This window comes from Balaenoptera musculus, chromosome 3 (genome assembly GCF_009873245.2).
Source record: "Balaenoptera musculus isolate JJ_BM4_2016_0621 chromosome 3, mBalMus1.pri.v3, whole genome shotgun sequence".
NCBI classification, from domain to species: domain Eukaryota; kingdom Metazoa; phylum Chordata; class Mammalia; order Artiodactyla; family Balaenopteridae; genus Balaenoptera; species Balaenoptera musculus.
The window spans coordinates 125,906,299-125,921,003 of record NC_045787.1 but is presented as its reverse complement, the minus strand read 5'-3'; the positions used below and the strand labels follow the sequence as shown (position 1 = coordinate 125,921,003).

General features: G+C 49.0%; 1 protein-coding gene across 2 annotated transcripts; it reads right to left on the bottom strand.

The window, feature by feature from the left end:
• Positions 1–396: 396 nt before the first annotated feature.
• Positions 397–13,988, bottom strand: MYOZ3 (myozenin 3). 2 transcript variants are annotated; one of them, XM_036849068.1, is made up of 7 exons: positions 13,467–13,988; positions 11,973–12,048; positions 5,938–6,092; positions 4,914–4,967; positions 4,671–4,809; positions 4,050–4,212; positions 397–1,006 (listed from the first exon to the last, which is right to left on the bottom strand). In XM_036849068.1, the coding sequence occupies exons 2-7, from the start codon at positions 12,031–12,033 to the stop codon at positions 838–840; spliced, it is 741 nt and encodes a 246-aa protein (XP_036704963.1). In that variant the 5' UTR covers positions 12,034–12,048; positions 13,467–13,988; the 3' UTR covers positions 397–837. The 2 variants fall into 2 exon arrangements, with proteins under 2 accessions (XP_036704963.1, XP_036704962.1); XM_036849067.1 differs by having other exon boundaries at positions 11,973–12,034.
• Between the last annotated feature and the right edge of the window lie 717 nt (positions 13,989–14,705).

Below are 14,705 nucleotides of genomic sequence, written 5' to 3'. Positions count from 1 at the left end.
GCTGTGCGCTTGCCAGGAATGCCCTCCCCATCACACTCCCCATCACACTCTCCCCATCACACTCTCCCCATCACACCCCCTTCCCTTGTTGGACTGTCACTCCTCTGAGGCCCCACTCGAATCCTCTGGGAAGCTTCCCAGAATCCCACCCCACACCCAGGGTTAGAGAACCCCTCCTCTGCTTCACTGGCACTTTGTTCCTCAGTTGTCAATTAGCGTGCTTTAGGGAAAATTAAGATGACTTCCTGCTTTACAAATCTGTCTTCTCTACTGTGTTTTCCTCCCTAGGCTAGGGCCTGGGCTTACTTAGCACACCCTCTCCCTGGAGCTGGCACAGCGGCTAGCACACAGTTGCTGCTTAGTAAATGTTAACAGCATAAATAAAGACCATCTGTGTCTCAGTAAAAGGAAAATCTAATTATCAGAGTGATTCACAGGTAAATAGGCGGCTAGTGAGCTCCCTGTCATTGGGGCATTGTAAGCTAGACTACAGGAGCAGGAAAGAGTGGATGCTTGGACGTGAAGTCATTGGTGGTTTGGATTCCTAAAGATACAAACCGGGGACGAGTTTTCCTGGAATCAGCTGGGAGTACTAGTTACTAATAGAGACCCTCCACTCAGGAGATTCTGATGCTGCAGGTTTGGGACGGGCCAGAAATCTGTATTAAAACACCTCCAGGTAATTTTGAAGCACACCACATTTGGGAACTGCTGAACTTTGTGACCTTGGAGGCCATTTGTGTGTGATGGCCCTTCGTAAACTGTGAAGTGCTGTCCACAAGTCTTGGCTCCAGGTGTTACCCGCCCTCTGCGATGGGGGAATTGAAGGGGCTGGGGCTACAGCTCCTCAGACTCTGGGAGGTTGCAGACCCAGCCCTGGGCCACTCTGTTGAAGCTGGGTCTGAGGCGGAGGAGTTCCAAGCCACTGGTGAGCTCCGGGACGAAGAGGGTGCCTGCCCTCGAAATGGTTTCCCCCACCAGGCGTCCTCCAAAGGGCACTGGTGTCCTGGGGAGAGAAGAGCAGCAGGAGAGGAAGGCAGTGTGGGAAAGGGTGGCAGAACAGACCTGTGGGTCACCACGTGCAGCCCCCTCCCCTCCTCTCTCTGGGCCTCAGTTTCCCTGCTACTCAGCAAGGTTCTGTACTGTCTTTAACAGGTTTCTCCAGCTCTGCCCATTCTCAAATCTGCCCCTAGTGGGGATGGCTTCTTGCTTTGAAATAGGAGTGAGGTTTTCAGTGAGAACTGGCTTGTCCTGGCAAAACTCTACGTTCCTGTTAAGGAAGGTCTAGAAGGGAGTAGAATTGGAATAGAGTTTTTCCCTCCTCTTGTCATCTCCCCTTAAAACAATATATCAAGACTGGAGAGAGGAAGGAGGGTTAGAAAGAACACTGAGAATCAGAGACTACAGATTACCACAGAGACATGCCATTTCTCACTCATAAGACTGGCAAGGATAAATGATTTGGTAATGGGGCAAAGTTAGTGAGGCGGTGGGGCGAAGTCTCACTCATATACTGCTGGTTGGAGAGTAAATTGGTGTCGCTCCCTTAGAGGGCAATTTGGCAGGATCTTTTAAACCTGAAAATGTGCAAATTCTGTCAACCAGCAACTCTACCTGTAAGCATATGGCTTAGGGAAGCGCATGCACAAGGAAGCAGATATGAGCAGCGATTAGTGACAGACCAGAAACAAGCCATATGCCCACTGGCAGAGGAATGGATAAGATAAATATAGTATATTCACATGGCAGAGTACTATATAGCAACTTAAAAGGAATGAAAAGAGATATAGGTATTAGAAAGAGGAGACTGCAAAAGCATAATAACGTTGAGTGAAAAAAGCAAGCAAGTTACAGGATGAAATACAAAGTAGCAAAACACACAAACACACACATGCACACCAAACAATGCTACATCCCCATAGGTATGTAGCTGCTTGTAGAGAATATTCTCTTGTAGAGAATGTTCTGAAAACATACATACCAACCTGACAACAGTGTTACCTTTGGGAAGAGAGCTGGGATTGGAGGATGGGGAACAAAGGGGCCCTACCTTTATTTGAAGTCGCCTAGGGTTTTCTTTAAAGATAATATAAATACATGATTTTCAAACTATTTTTTAATTTTAAGAGAATAAAAAGCATTGCTCATGTAGTGTTTTCCCTGCAGCCTGGGACCAATGGAGAGAGGGGAACGCCTGCTCTGGGGTAAAAAGGCAAACCCTGGGCCAGGGCCTGGGTTCCAGCCAGGACAGTGTTTCTGCCTGGACCACCACAGCTGCGATGGCAACAGCCAGGCCCCGCAGGAACAGGCTGGGCTGTTTCCAAGTCAAGCAGGCCTCACCGTTGGGCCCTTGATCAGGAGCCCAGAGTCCTGGATCCTGAGCACAGCTTGGCCACCAACGCTACAGTTCCTTCTCTCTCTGCCTCAGTTGCCTCTTCTGTCCCAGGAGGGGTCTGGGCTCAGGGGTCCCTAAGACCCTCCTCATTTTGGTGGGAACATGCCTCAGCCTGTCAGAGCTGAGGCATGAGATGGATGGGGCTGCGACCTGCAATGGGCAGCCTGGAAGCTGGCTGCTAGCACTGAATGTCAGCTGAGGGTTTTAAATAGCTGGACAGGCAGGGTCTGAGGGCCCCAGGAGGAGAAACAGCACAGTCCTGCCTGGCAGGAAACCCCAAAATGTCTGCCAGTGGCTTGTGATTCACATGAGGCCTGTTGGGCCCATTCTTCCCATCATGGTCCTGCCTGGCTCTCAGCTGTTTGAGGGCAGTCACATCCCTCCTGAGCAGTCTCTTCTCAAGGCCCATCACCCCCAGTTCCTTCAGCCCTTCCTCAGAGGGCTTGGTCTCCAGGCCTAGCAAGACAGACACAGTCTCCACGTGTGGTCTGAGCAGGTGCCAGAAGAGCTGGACTGTGGCCTCCTCTCTGTGGACCCTCCACTTTCTCACTTAATCCAGCCCAAGCCAGAGGAGCATTTTTCACAAATAGCAGCAGAGTAAGGAAGCCAACTGAAATGCAGTTGAAATGCATCCCCCAGCCCAAAGCCTTCCTTCCCTGCCAAGCTCCTGTCCTGACTGCTGTGATTTGTTTTCAGGCCCCCAGGGCAGGATGTTAAATCTATCCCTTTTAAGTTCTCCCCTGTTGGCTTTTCCAGCCATCATTTCAACCTGTAAGTAATAATAATAATAATAATAATAATAATAATAATGGCAGCTACCATTTATTGAGAGCTTATCACTTGCCAGAAATTGTGCCTAAGGCCTCTCATGCCATCCTCACGACCATCTTATGAAGCAGGTACTATAACAGTCTCATTTTACAGGTGGGGAAAGGGAGGCCCAGCGAGGTTAAGCCACTTGCCCAAGGTCACACAGCCAGGGGTGGAGATTGCATTAAGCCCTTGTCGAGGGCCCATGTGCTAAACACTATGCGCCACTCCTTTGTGGCTCTCACCTCTGGTGTCCAACATTTCACTGCCACTCCCCACAGTGGTACAGCCTCAAGATCACTTTCTAGGCCTCTTCCAGACCACTGATGAAAGTGAGGAAAACGCTGAGCTGGCCTAGGACTGGTGAGATCTGGGGCCCCCACCCAGGGAAGGACTCGCACCTTGATGTCCATCAAGCAGATGGCACACAGCAGTGATGGAGAATAAGCAACTGGACTCCGGAGTCAGACAAAACCAGACTTGGATCCCAGCCCTGCCACTGCTTCCTTGCTTTGTGATTTTGGGCAGATTGTTGATAATCCTCTTCTCCAGCAGAATAGGAAAAACTGTAGCACCTGCCCCACCCTGTTGTGGAGGAGTATCCAGCAAGATGTGTGCCACATTCACCCATTTACTCCCTGTACATTTATTGAGCACTAGTTAGTTGTGTTAAGGCAAGAGCTCTACTGAGTTTTAGCAGGGGCTCAATAAATGTATACAAGGCGTTGGGGGTAGAGCCTGGCATGTAGAAAGTGCTCAGGAGATGCAGCTACTGCCGTGGTTGTGACTGGCTCCAGTGCATCCTCCCTCCAGGTCTCTCCCTAAGCAGCCCGCCTGGTCTTACGTGTTGAAATTTCGATACTCCAACAGGCTGTCGGTGTGACTTCCGCCTTCGCCCAGGTCGTCCCGGTAGCTGACGAACTCCTTCCACGGGCAGCTGTAGCCCTTGGGGATGGCCGTGTGGTTGAACTTTTCCGGAGGGACACCCTTCAGTGGCTCAGCATAGCCTAGGGGTGGAGCATGGCACGTGGGAGGTGGGAGAGTGGGACGCCTGGGTTCCTTTTAACCTTGCCCCCCACGCCCCGCTGCAGACACTGTTTTGGGGGGCTAGGAAAGGGGAGTTGGGGGAGGGGTGGAATGTGGTGCTAAAGTTGCTCCAGCAAAGAGGACCCTTCCCCATCCCTGGAAACAAGGAGGATGGATCAGTGGAATTGCGAGTTGGGGCGCAGACTCTAGTCTTGCCTCGGACGCTGACTCGCTCTGTGACCTTGGCGCATTGCTGCGCTACTCTGGGCTTGTGTTGGGTCTTTGGAGTGGGGTGAGTGTGTGTGTGTGTGTGTGTGTGTGTGTGTGTGTTGGGAAGGAGGTGGAGATATAGGACACTCTCTGGATGCTCTTCCTGCCCCACCGTGGAGCTCGCCCATGCTACGGTCCCCTGGTCCTGGGACGCGGGCAGGCCACTTACCTGGTGCCAGGGCACTGGGGCTGTGGGCACTCACTGGCCGGGCGGCTGTGGGCTGGGCACCCTCAGGGCCCCCAGGCCCTGAGGTCGGGAAGATGTGGAGCTCAGAGTGGTAGTTCTGCCCCTCGGAGCTGTTGGCAACCTAGGCACAGGGGCGGGAGCTCAGAGGTGGTGGACCGGGGAATCTGAGCTGCCTGGCCCCTTCCCGCAGGCTTCCGCCACTTCGGGGTCTCTGTGCACGCTCACCGTCCCAGGTTCCGCTGTTCCAGTCACCTTCTCCTTGGCGCTTCCTGCCACGAGCTGGGGGGAGGCGAGGGGAAAATAAACCGCAGGAAGGCCCAGTGGGGCAAGAGGCCAGGGTTCTCCCTCCACTACAAAAAGGCAGGGGGTGGTGGGAGGTCATAATCCTAGAGCCCGCCTCCCAGGGATGTTTTGGGGAGGGGAGGATGAGTTAATAGAGCGCTAAACCCTGGAACAGAGAAGTGCTCTTATATACGTTAGTTGCTATTATAGTATTGACCCTGGGCATATAATACTTAACCTCTCTGAGCCACAGTTTCCTTCTCTGTAAAGTGGAGATGATGATAATAATATCATTCTCTGATCATTAAATGAGAGGATGCATGCAAACTGCTTAGCTAGTACCGTCATAAGCACGTAGCAAAGGTAGGTGTTTTGTCATTTTTATTATTCTGCCACATCGATCCCTCTCATCATCTCCTGTTTCATCCAGAAATTGAGTGGAGTAGGATGAAAGGCCCCTGAGTTCATTAGAAGTACCTGAAACTGCCTGCCACCTTTTTGAAGCTGGAGGACAAGCCATTCTTGCCTCCTTTCTCTACCAGCTGACTGTCTCGTGGCCTTTGCCTTCTTCCAGTGGGAAGAAGAGGACGGCATTCTGCATTTTCCATCTTAGATCAAGCTCAAGTCTAATCTAAATCCTGCTTGCTGCAAATTCAGCCCAGAGCACCTGACTATTCTTCTGCACTTTTTGTAGGAGCCAGAGTCCCTTCACTCCATGGGTCATCCTGTCCAATCCACTTTATGTATTGTATCTGGGGAAAGGTGCCTAAAGAGCTAACCCTTTTCTAGGATCACCTAGCAAGGCAGAGGTCAATCTGATGGCGATATCACAGCCGTCCCCAGCTGGAACTTGAGGGACCCCCCATAGAGGGCAGAGGTCCTATCTGGCTCATTGTTTGGCTCTAGGCTAACGATTGGCCCTCTCTGGGCCTCAGTTTCCCTGTGAACACAATGGAGGCTTACTCACCGCACGCGGGCTGGATGCAAACTCAAAGGTGAATTTCTGCACGCGGCGCTGTCTCTTATGGAAGAGGAGGGATCCTCGGTTGTTATGCAGTGATAGCTCTTCCAGCATCAAGTCCTGGGGCACCTTCAGCTTCTTGCCCAGGTCCAGCAAAGGCACTGCCCAGAGAGGCCAGAGGGAGCTCTTACTACCAAACCCTCAGGGCACTCCGGGTTGCTGCCTCTAAGGGGACCTCTACACAGCACCGTCTGCTGTGTATGAGAGTGCCGATTTCTCCCCACACTTGCTGACCCTGGGTGTCATTATTCTTAGGAATCTTTGCCCACCCAATGGGCGGAAATGACTCCTCCGAGTTTAATTAGCATGTGTTTGACACTCAGTGAAATTGAGCATCATTTCAGATGTTCTTTGGCTGGGTATATTTATTCCATGCGTTTCCCATGCAGCTCTTTGCCCATAGTGGTGGAGGTAGTGAGTAATGATCAGATTCTAGGTATCTTTTAAAGGTAGGCCACGGGTGTGGGATGTGAGAGACAGAGAGAGAGAGAGACAGAGAAACAGAGAGACAGAGAGAGAGACAGACAGAGAGAGAGAGAGAGAGAGAGACAGAGAGACAGAGAGAGAGAGAGAGAGAGAGAGAGAGGTGTGGGAGGTAAAGGCAAGGTTTCTGGCCTGAGCCGCTGGGAGGATGGAGTAGCCGCTCTCTGAGATGGGAAGGCTGGAGGAGGAGGAGGTGTGAGGAAAGACCAGGCATTCTGTTCTAGACATGTCTTCTTTTAATGTTAAAATAGCCTTTTATTATTATAAAAACAGCATATATGTGCATTGAAGAAAGTTAGAAAATATAGACATAAAAGAAAAGAAAAACACCATTTTCTACCATCCAGAGGTTGCCACTACTAACACCTTAGTGTATATCCTTTCCCGTCTTTTTCATTGACTGTGTATTCATATGTGACTTTTTAACCAAAATGAAATCACAGCACAGCTGCTTTGTAACTCGCTTTTATCAGTTAAAGATCTCCACCTTTCCAAGTGAATGAATTTTTTTTTTAATATAATGCCTAGTCCATATTCAAACTCCCCTAATTGTCTCCAAAACTGAGCATAACGTTTGAAGAGCCTTGTAGGCATCCCAGCGGAGATGCCGAGGAGGGCGCTGGATATATGACTCTAGTGTTCATGGGAGAAAACTGACCTGGACATAAAAACTGGGGCATCAGGAAGTACAAATGGTATTTGCTGTTGTTGTTTTTTAATGAAGCCTGTCCCATTTATTTCTTTTCTCATAGTTAGGACCAGTCATTATAGCCATGTAGACGGATTCCAGGGCTGATGACCGTCCTTAGTAGTTTGGTGGCCCATCCACATCCTTGACGCTTTCCCCACCAGCAAAACACGTACTTTTATGTTGGCACCGCAAGGGAAGACTTTTGGAAGAGAGGAGTGTCAGCGTGGTGAAGACGTTGGTAGGAGAGGGATACATATGGGCAGCACAGGCAGAGTTGTCATCTCTACAATCAGACACACGTAGGTTCATATTCCAGCTCTCTAAATGGTATTTGGAGCCTGGAGACTAGGTGAGATCACCAAGGATATGAGAATGGATAAAGAGATCCAAAGACCGAGCCCCGGCGCCTCCAACATTTAGACTGAGGAGATGAGCCCCAGCCCTGGAGCCTGGGAGAAAACACCCGGCAAGTTAGGAGGAAATCTAAAGACTGTGGTGTCCTAGAACCAAATGATGAAAGTGTATCAAGGAGAATGGACTGATCAACGGAGTGAAATGTTGCTGATGTGTCAAGTAAGAGGAGGGCTGAAAACTGACCATTGTATTTAGTAACATGGTGTTATTATTGGCAATCTCCTCAAAAGCAGTTCCTGTGGAGTATTTGGGTGTGAAAGCCTTATTGGACAGGGTTCAAGAGAAGAGGACAGAGTTAAACCACATCACGAGGAAGCAATGAGCCAAATCTAGGATGTGGGACGTTCTAGAGGGCAGGTGGCCTGGTGTCTTCAAAGGAGTGAATGACATGGAAAAAAAGGAGGGGGGCGGGCAGTGTTTTAGATTAAAGGAGATTTAAGAGACATAGCTACCAAATAAAAACAAGGGCCCTTGAGGGTACAGTTATTATGCTAAGTGAAATAAGTCAGATAGAGAAAGACAAATGCCATATGATTTCACTTATATGCGGAATATAAAAACAAACAAACATAAACCAAAATAAATGATCAAACCAAACCAAACATCAACAAACATGTAGATACAGAGAACAGAGTAGTGGTTCCCAGAAGGGGATGGGGGTCGCAGGGGAGGGTGAAATGGGTAAAGGGGATCAACTGTATGATGAAGGATAGAAACTAAATTTTTGGTGGTAAGCATGCTGTAGTGTATACAGAAGTAGAAACATAATTTTGTACACATGAAACTATCAATATATAACGTTAAATATGAACCAATGCTACCTCAGTTAAAAAGTGGCTCTTATTTGGATCCCCATTAACAAACTAGAAAATTGGAGGAAGTTGACTATAGGACTGGTTATTAGATAGTATTAAATCAACATTTAATTTTGTTCAGTGTGTTAATATCTTTGTGGCATGTAAGGAAATGTCCTTTTTATTACTTTCTGTGAAGTATTTGGGGGATGAAATGACATGCTCTTTGGGATTTGCTCCGGACCTCAAGAATAAAAGGAGGGCCACAGGGATTTGCACTCTCAGCTTTTGTGTGTGTGTGTGTGTGTGTGTGTGTGTGTGTGTGTAAGTTGGTTTAATAAAATGTGAAAAAGAGAGGAAGGAAGTATAGACAGAGGCTTTGAGGAGGTGTGCTCTGAAGGACCATGGCTGGGGGCAGCTGTGGAAGCAAGAGTGGTTTGCTTGCTTGTTGGTTTGCTTACTTGCTTGCTTGTTTTTAAAGAGGGAGGAACAATAGCATGTTTGTTAGCTGATGAGAAAATCTGACGATGCAATAAAGAGAGGGGAGAATTACTGAAGGAATGGCTTGAGCAGGAGAGAGGGCAGGGAGGGTGTTCAGTGCCCAGCAAGAAAGGTTGGCTTCACACAGGGCAAGGAGAGTTCATCTATCATATCAGGAAGGAAAACCAAGAACAGGGACACAGATGCAAACAAGTGGACAGATGTGGAGGCGGGAGCTTGCAGAAGTTCTCTTTTGGCCACTTCACTTTTCTCGGTGAAATAAGAAGCAAGGTCATTAGCTGAGAATGAAGGTGGGGGAGGAGGTATTGGAGGTTTGAGAAGAGAGGTTGCTAAAGTTATCTCAGAGAACAGCAGGGGAGAGTGAATGGGTCAGGGATGGGTGATGTGGTCACCAGGCAACACTGAGGGCCATTCAGGTGCTGTGATTCTTCCCATTCAATGGAATCCTAAACGGCCTTTTAAAAAAGGAGGCTGATGTTTCTTTCATTCTTTCAGCAAATATAGAGACAGCACCTTCTACATGTTAGGATCAGAAAGAAATCCACTGTAGATTAAAAGGGGGAAAAAAGGAAATCTCAGAAGAATCTGTATTCTAAGATCCCACTCATATATTTTAAAAAATAAGCACATGTTTATGTATGCATTGAAAAATCTGCAAGGAGATATGCCAAATATTGGCAGTAACAATTTGGGGACCTCGGAAGGAGGAGGGCTGGAAATTGTTTGCTTTGTTTCTGTTTTTGAACAAGAAAATGTACTGCATACTTAAACAGATGAAAGACCATTTATACCTAAATACATAATAAAAGTCCCCTGGCATCATATTCTCAAATGCTGTTCAGATGAACTGAGCTTAATATTTAAAAAAAAAAAAAAAAAAAAAGCTATAGGTAAAACCTATTTGACTAAGCAATTCCACTTCTAGGCATTCGTCCTCGGGCAGAAAAGTTGAATGAACATGCCTGAAGATATACATACAAGGATGTTTACTGCAGTGAGTTTTCGAATTGTGAAAACTGGGAATCAGTCTTGCGGTGCATGCTGCCCAGATGCCCTTTATCAGTGACTAACAGCTCACAACTGTCACCTCCACAGAGAACTGCCCCGGTGAGTAGAGGCTGCAACAGCCCCCTTGCTGAAGATGAGATGAATTCTGTAGGGCAATTAATTTATGCTTTGGAGCCCACGTCCTTACTTAGCAGTTTCCTCTGCTGGATTGTGCTTTTGTCACTTCCCTTCTCCTAGGAGTGCGAGCTCAACAAGTCACTTGTTTGGGAATCCTCAGGCTCTACTCCTAAGGGTCCCAACCTGGGCTGAGGCTTCATGGCCTCCCTTAGGGGATGTGTGTGTATAAATATATATAATATCTTATATGCTGGGGGAGCGAGGGGAGGGGAGGGGTGAGATAAGTCATACTAGGATGGAAAGAAGCCTGTGGTGTGCCGCTAAGTGAAAAAACTTTAAGATGACGAACGCAGTGTATAGTATTTAGCCCGTGTGTGTGTTTATATAAATACGTTTATATATGAACAGAAGAAGGATTTACACAAAACTGTTAACAATGGTTCTCTCCAGATGGTTTTGTTATGAGGAACTTTCACATTCAAAGTCATTCATGTCTGCTTTGTCTGAATATTCTATAAAATGAATGTTTTATTTATATAACCATGTGGTAAAGGAGCAGTTTTGGAGACAGAGCTCTGGGGTCAAATCTCAGTTCTACCACCTACTATATATGTGACTTCCTAGCTTCTCTGACCCCTGTTTTCTCATCTGCAAGATGGGTGCGATCGTATCTAATTTACAGAGTTGTTGTGAGGGTTATATATATAACGAAAGGTACAAATGCTCTTAGCACAGTATCTGAGACATAGTGAGCACACAATAACGGTAAGTGTTTTATTATTATTATTATTTTACAATGGCTATCTTTCGGTGGTGACACCATGAGATTTTTTCCTTTCTGCTTTTCTTTAGTTCCAAAATTGTCCTTAATTAATACCCTAGCAATCATCAACAATTCACGTATTTCCAGTCTGGCATAAATGTTGTGCGTCAGTATTTGGGGGTCTGTAACTAATTAATTACTTAGACAAGAGAAAAGAAAATGCATTGCCTGATTCTTCTAGTTAGAGCATCGGTACCTCACAAAGCTTGTGTATTTCAGCACAGAAAATCATGGAATAAAAAAAAAAATGACACCAACAAAAGGAGGCAAGAACACACAAAACAAGTTAAAAGTACGACTTACACATAAAGTCATACACATGATTAAATACTTCCTAGAACACTGAAGGAGGTAAAACTGCAGCAATGCCCTTAGACATGGGTTTATCAGAGCTTGGTTCACTTCCCATCTGCATCAGAATCACCTGGGTACTTGTCTAAAAGGCTAATGTATGGCCTCCTCCCCAGGTCCCCTGAATCAGAATTCCTGGGGGTTGATGCTGGGAATCTGTATTTTTAACCAACGCCATGTCACTGCGATTCACAGTAAAGTTTGAGAGTCCTGACTTAGCTAAATTTGTTTTTAAAATATTTGAAATGCTCTAAAGTAGGCCAAATCAACAGACTCCAAAATTATGCCAAGAGGTCTTATAAAGTTGATAATCATGTATTTTAGATGATTTATGCATTGGATGAATGTGCTTCTAAGTGAAATGGTTTGAGGCAGATCGGGCAGCCTATTCCTGCCCCCCTGACCCGCTCTCCCCTGACCCCTTGTCTCTTGCCATGGGGGCTCGGGGACACCGCCCAGTTAAAACAAGCAGGGGCAATCTGTGGGACGCTTGGGCCATTGTTAGGGTTGAATCTGGGACCAGAGCTCTCAGAGCTCCATTTGGGGCTGAGGTAAGGACTTAGGTGGGGGCAGAGCCCAATCTAGGGCACTCAACCTCAGCTCTTGGGGGTGCAGGCATCAGGGCAAGGCCCCTCCCAGTGCTTTGGGAAGCTTCCAAGCCCAGGCAGCAGATTCCACAGGCTGGCCTCGAACTCACACCTGTTTGCCCAGACCTGGGACCAGCAGGCCTGAGTGGCTGCAGCCTGGGAGCAAGAAAGCATGGGATCTGAGGAATGCTCAAGGGCTGGGTCAACCTTACCTGGTTCAGTGAGGTCCCCCATGGTAGTCATTACTGGCCCCTTCTGCTCCTTGGGGATCATCCTGTGGAGGAGAGACTGCCACAAATGGTCCAGGCTACCTCCGTTCCTCCCCAGACCTCCCAATCCTTGGTCTACCCAACCCCAGGCCTGCGCAGCCTTGGCCCACCCCAAAGCCTCAAGCAAGGGCTGTCTGAGCTGGAAAGAGGAGGCTGAGGTCCATGGAAGAAAAAGGAGATGTTCAAGGTCACACAAATCTGCTTCCTTGATGCTAGAGAAGCACACACTCATTGGGGGTAGTTTCTGGGACATTAGGAGATGGGGAGGCGAGGGTCTCTGACTGTTGTTGTCCACTGACTCAAGTGAGCGCCAATCAGAGGCTGAAAGAGGTTGGAGGTTGAAGTCAGGGGGAGAGGAGCGTGGGTGGTTAGGCTGAAGCTGCACTGGGGTCTGCAAGGTGCGCCCCTCCTGTCCTCAGGACTGGGCTCTGAGGCTTGAGAGCGCAGGCTGATCCAAGGACACTAAAAACAACCATCAGCCCCCTTCCTATCCCCCCCTCCTTCAGCTCACTTGCATGGTGTTCTTTTCTCCCTCGCTCCTTCCCTCCCTCTTCCTCCATCCCCCCATTTGCATCTTATGGCGTGTCCCAGGAATCTTGGAGGTGATTTACAAATAAAATGAGGTCCAAAGCCCCAGAGAAGCCCTGTGGGCCCCAAATCCAGATCCCCTAACTCGCCCCCCAGGAGAGAAGGCAAAGTCCTTGAGCCTCCTGACGGCCTTACCAACCCTTGTGCCCCTCTGCTTTGCTTCCAGGTTTTTCTATATTTCTTCTTTTAGAAAAACAATCTGCCTCCATCTGTGCCCCCCACGCCCATACCCAGCCCCTGGTCAGTGGGCGCTGAGCTGGGCGGCCTGGATTCTAATCGGTGTCCCTGACTCCCTCGGTAACTGTGAGCAAGTAGCTCTCCTGTAACCTAAGGAGACTGGGCTAGATCGTGGGTATCCATGGATGTGCTTCAGGGCATACACGAACCCCCTAAAACTGCATGCGAACATGAGCACACATGCATGCATTTGGGGTGATGCCCACGAGCTGGTGGACAGCGCTCCAACTGGGACCACTTAGGATTCCACAGTCCCCGGAGCTGTTTCTTGACAAACACTCTCCTTACAGAAATTCACAGACATTGGGAAGGACCCCTCATTTTATAGACAGGGACCCTGCTTCACTCTATTGCTGAAAGATCTTGGAGTCCTGAGCAGAGCCATTACCTACCCCAACCTTGAATCCTAGCCACCCCCTCTCCATTTAACCCAGAGTAACCCAGAGCTTAGAATCCCTCCCTTCCCAACTCAGGGTCCAGGCTTCCACGAGGCCCCACCCTCCCCGGACCCCCTTGGGCCCTTTCTCTGCTTGGGGGAAGGGGCTCTGGGAATTGGCTCCTCCCCACTGCCCACTCCCCACAGCGCCTCGAGCTCCCCTTGAATCCTGGTACCTGAGAGATGGAACCACAGTGGGCAGGAGGGAGTGTCAGACCCTCAGATTAACACCTCTGACGGGAAGCTGAGAGTTGAGTGGTCGGTGTCTGTGCAGGCAGTCGTCAGTGAGCTGGGTATGCCTTGCCGCCGGCTCTGGCCTCAGCTGATGAGAATTGTCCTTGCCTTGTCGTGGCTCACAGCCTTATTTTGGGCTGCAACAGGATCCAGGGACAGATGCTAAAAGCACCAGGCCCCAGGGAAGACAGGTGCACGGGCAGCAGGCCCTTGCAAACAGAAGGCCTTGCACATGTACAATACACATACATATGCACACACCAAAGTCACCTGGAAATGCTGAGTGAATCACTGGTCCCCTGAGCTTGCAAATTGTATCCTTAGGGCCTAGATCAGGGCCTGGTAGGAACTCAGTAGATATTTGTTGAATGAATGATTGAATGGGTAGATTGATGAATGAATGAATTGTCCCCCAGTAACTTTGCTTGACTTGTTCATTCCTCCTTTCCTTTCTTCCTCTGCTTCCTTCCTTCCTCCCTTCTTCCCTCTCTCCCTCCCTCCCTCCTTCCACCTTCTCACATTCTCTGAGCCTCTCTCTATGGACTGAAAATAAATAAGGCAGGGCTCTGTCCTCAAGGAGCTCAGCCAGGCCTGTGTCAGACCTGTAAACAGCCTTTGCGACGCATCATGGGAAATGCTCTGGGAGGGCCAGGGAAGGGGGCCACCAGCTCGGCCTGGGGGTGGGGAAGGCCTCCCAGAGGAGGAGACATTTGAGCTGGGCCTTGAAGTCTGAGTGGGAGCTCACAGGCAGAGAGGGGCACGGGCACTGCAGGCTGAGGCCATGTCACGCATAGGATGTGAGGGGTCAGCGAGGAGAGCTAGAACTGGGGGCTGGGGTGGTGCTGAGAGATGAGGCCAGACAGGTGGGCAAGGGCCAGATCACAGCAGGCTTTTCAAAAGTATAGTGTGTCTTATAAAGGGCTGTTGGAGTTTAAGGCAGTGGAATGGAGCAGTCACATGGTCATTTTCCAAAGATATCTCTGGCTGCCCTGTGGAAAGTGGGTTGGCAGGAGTTAGTCTGGAGGCAGGACGATTTCACTGTGGTCAGGTGAGACCTGGGGGTGGCTGAACCAGCGAGGTGACAGAGGGCATGGAGAGGAGGAGAGGCGCTTGAGGGATATTTGAAGAATCACCAGGTCCCAGTTAGAGACTGGATGTGGGAGGTGAGGGAAGGGCCGCTC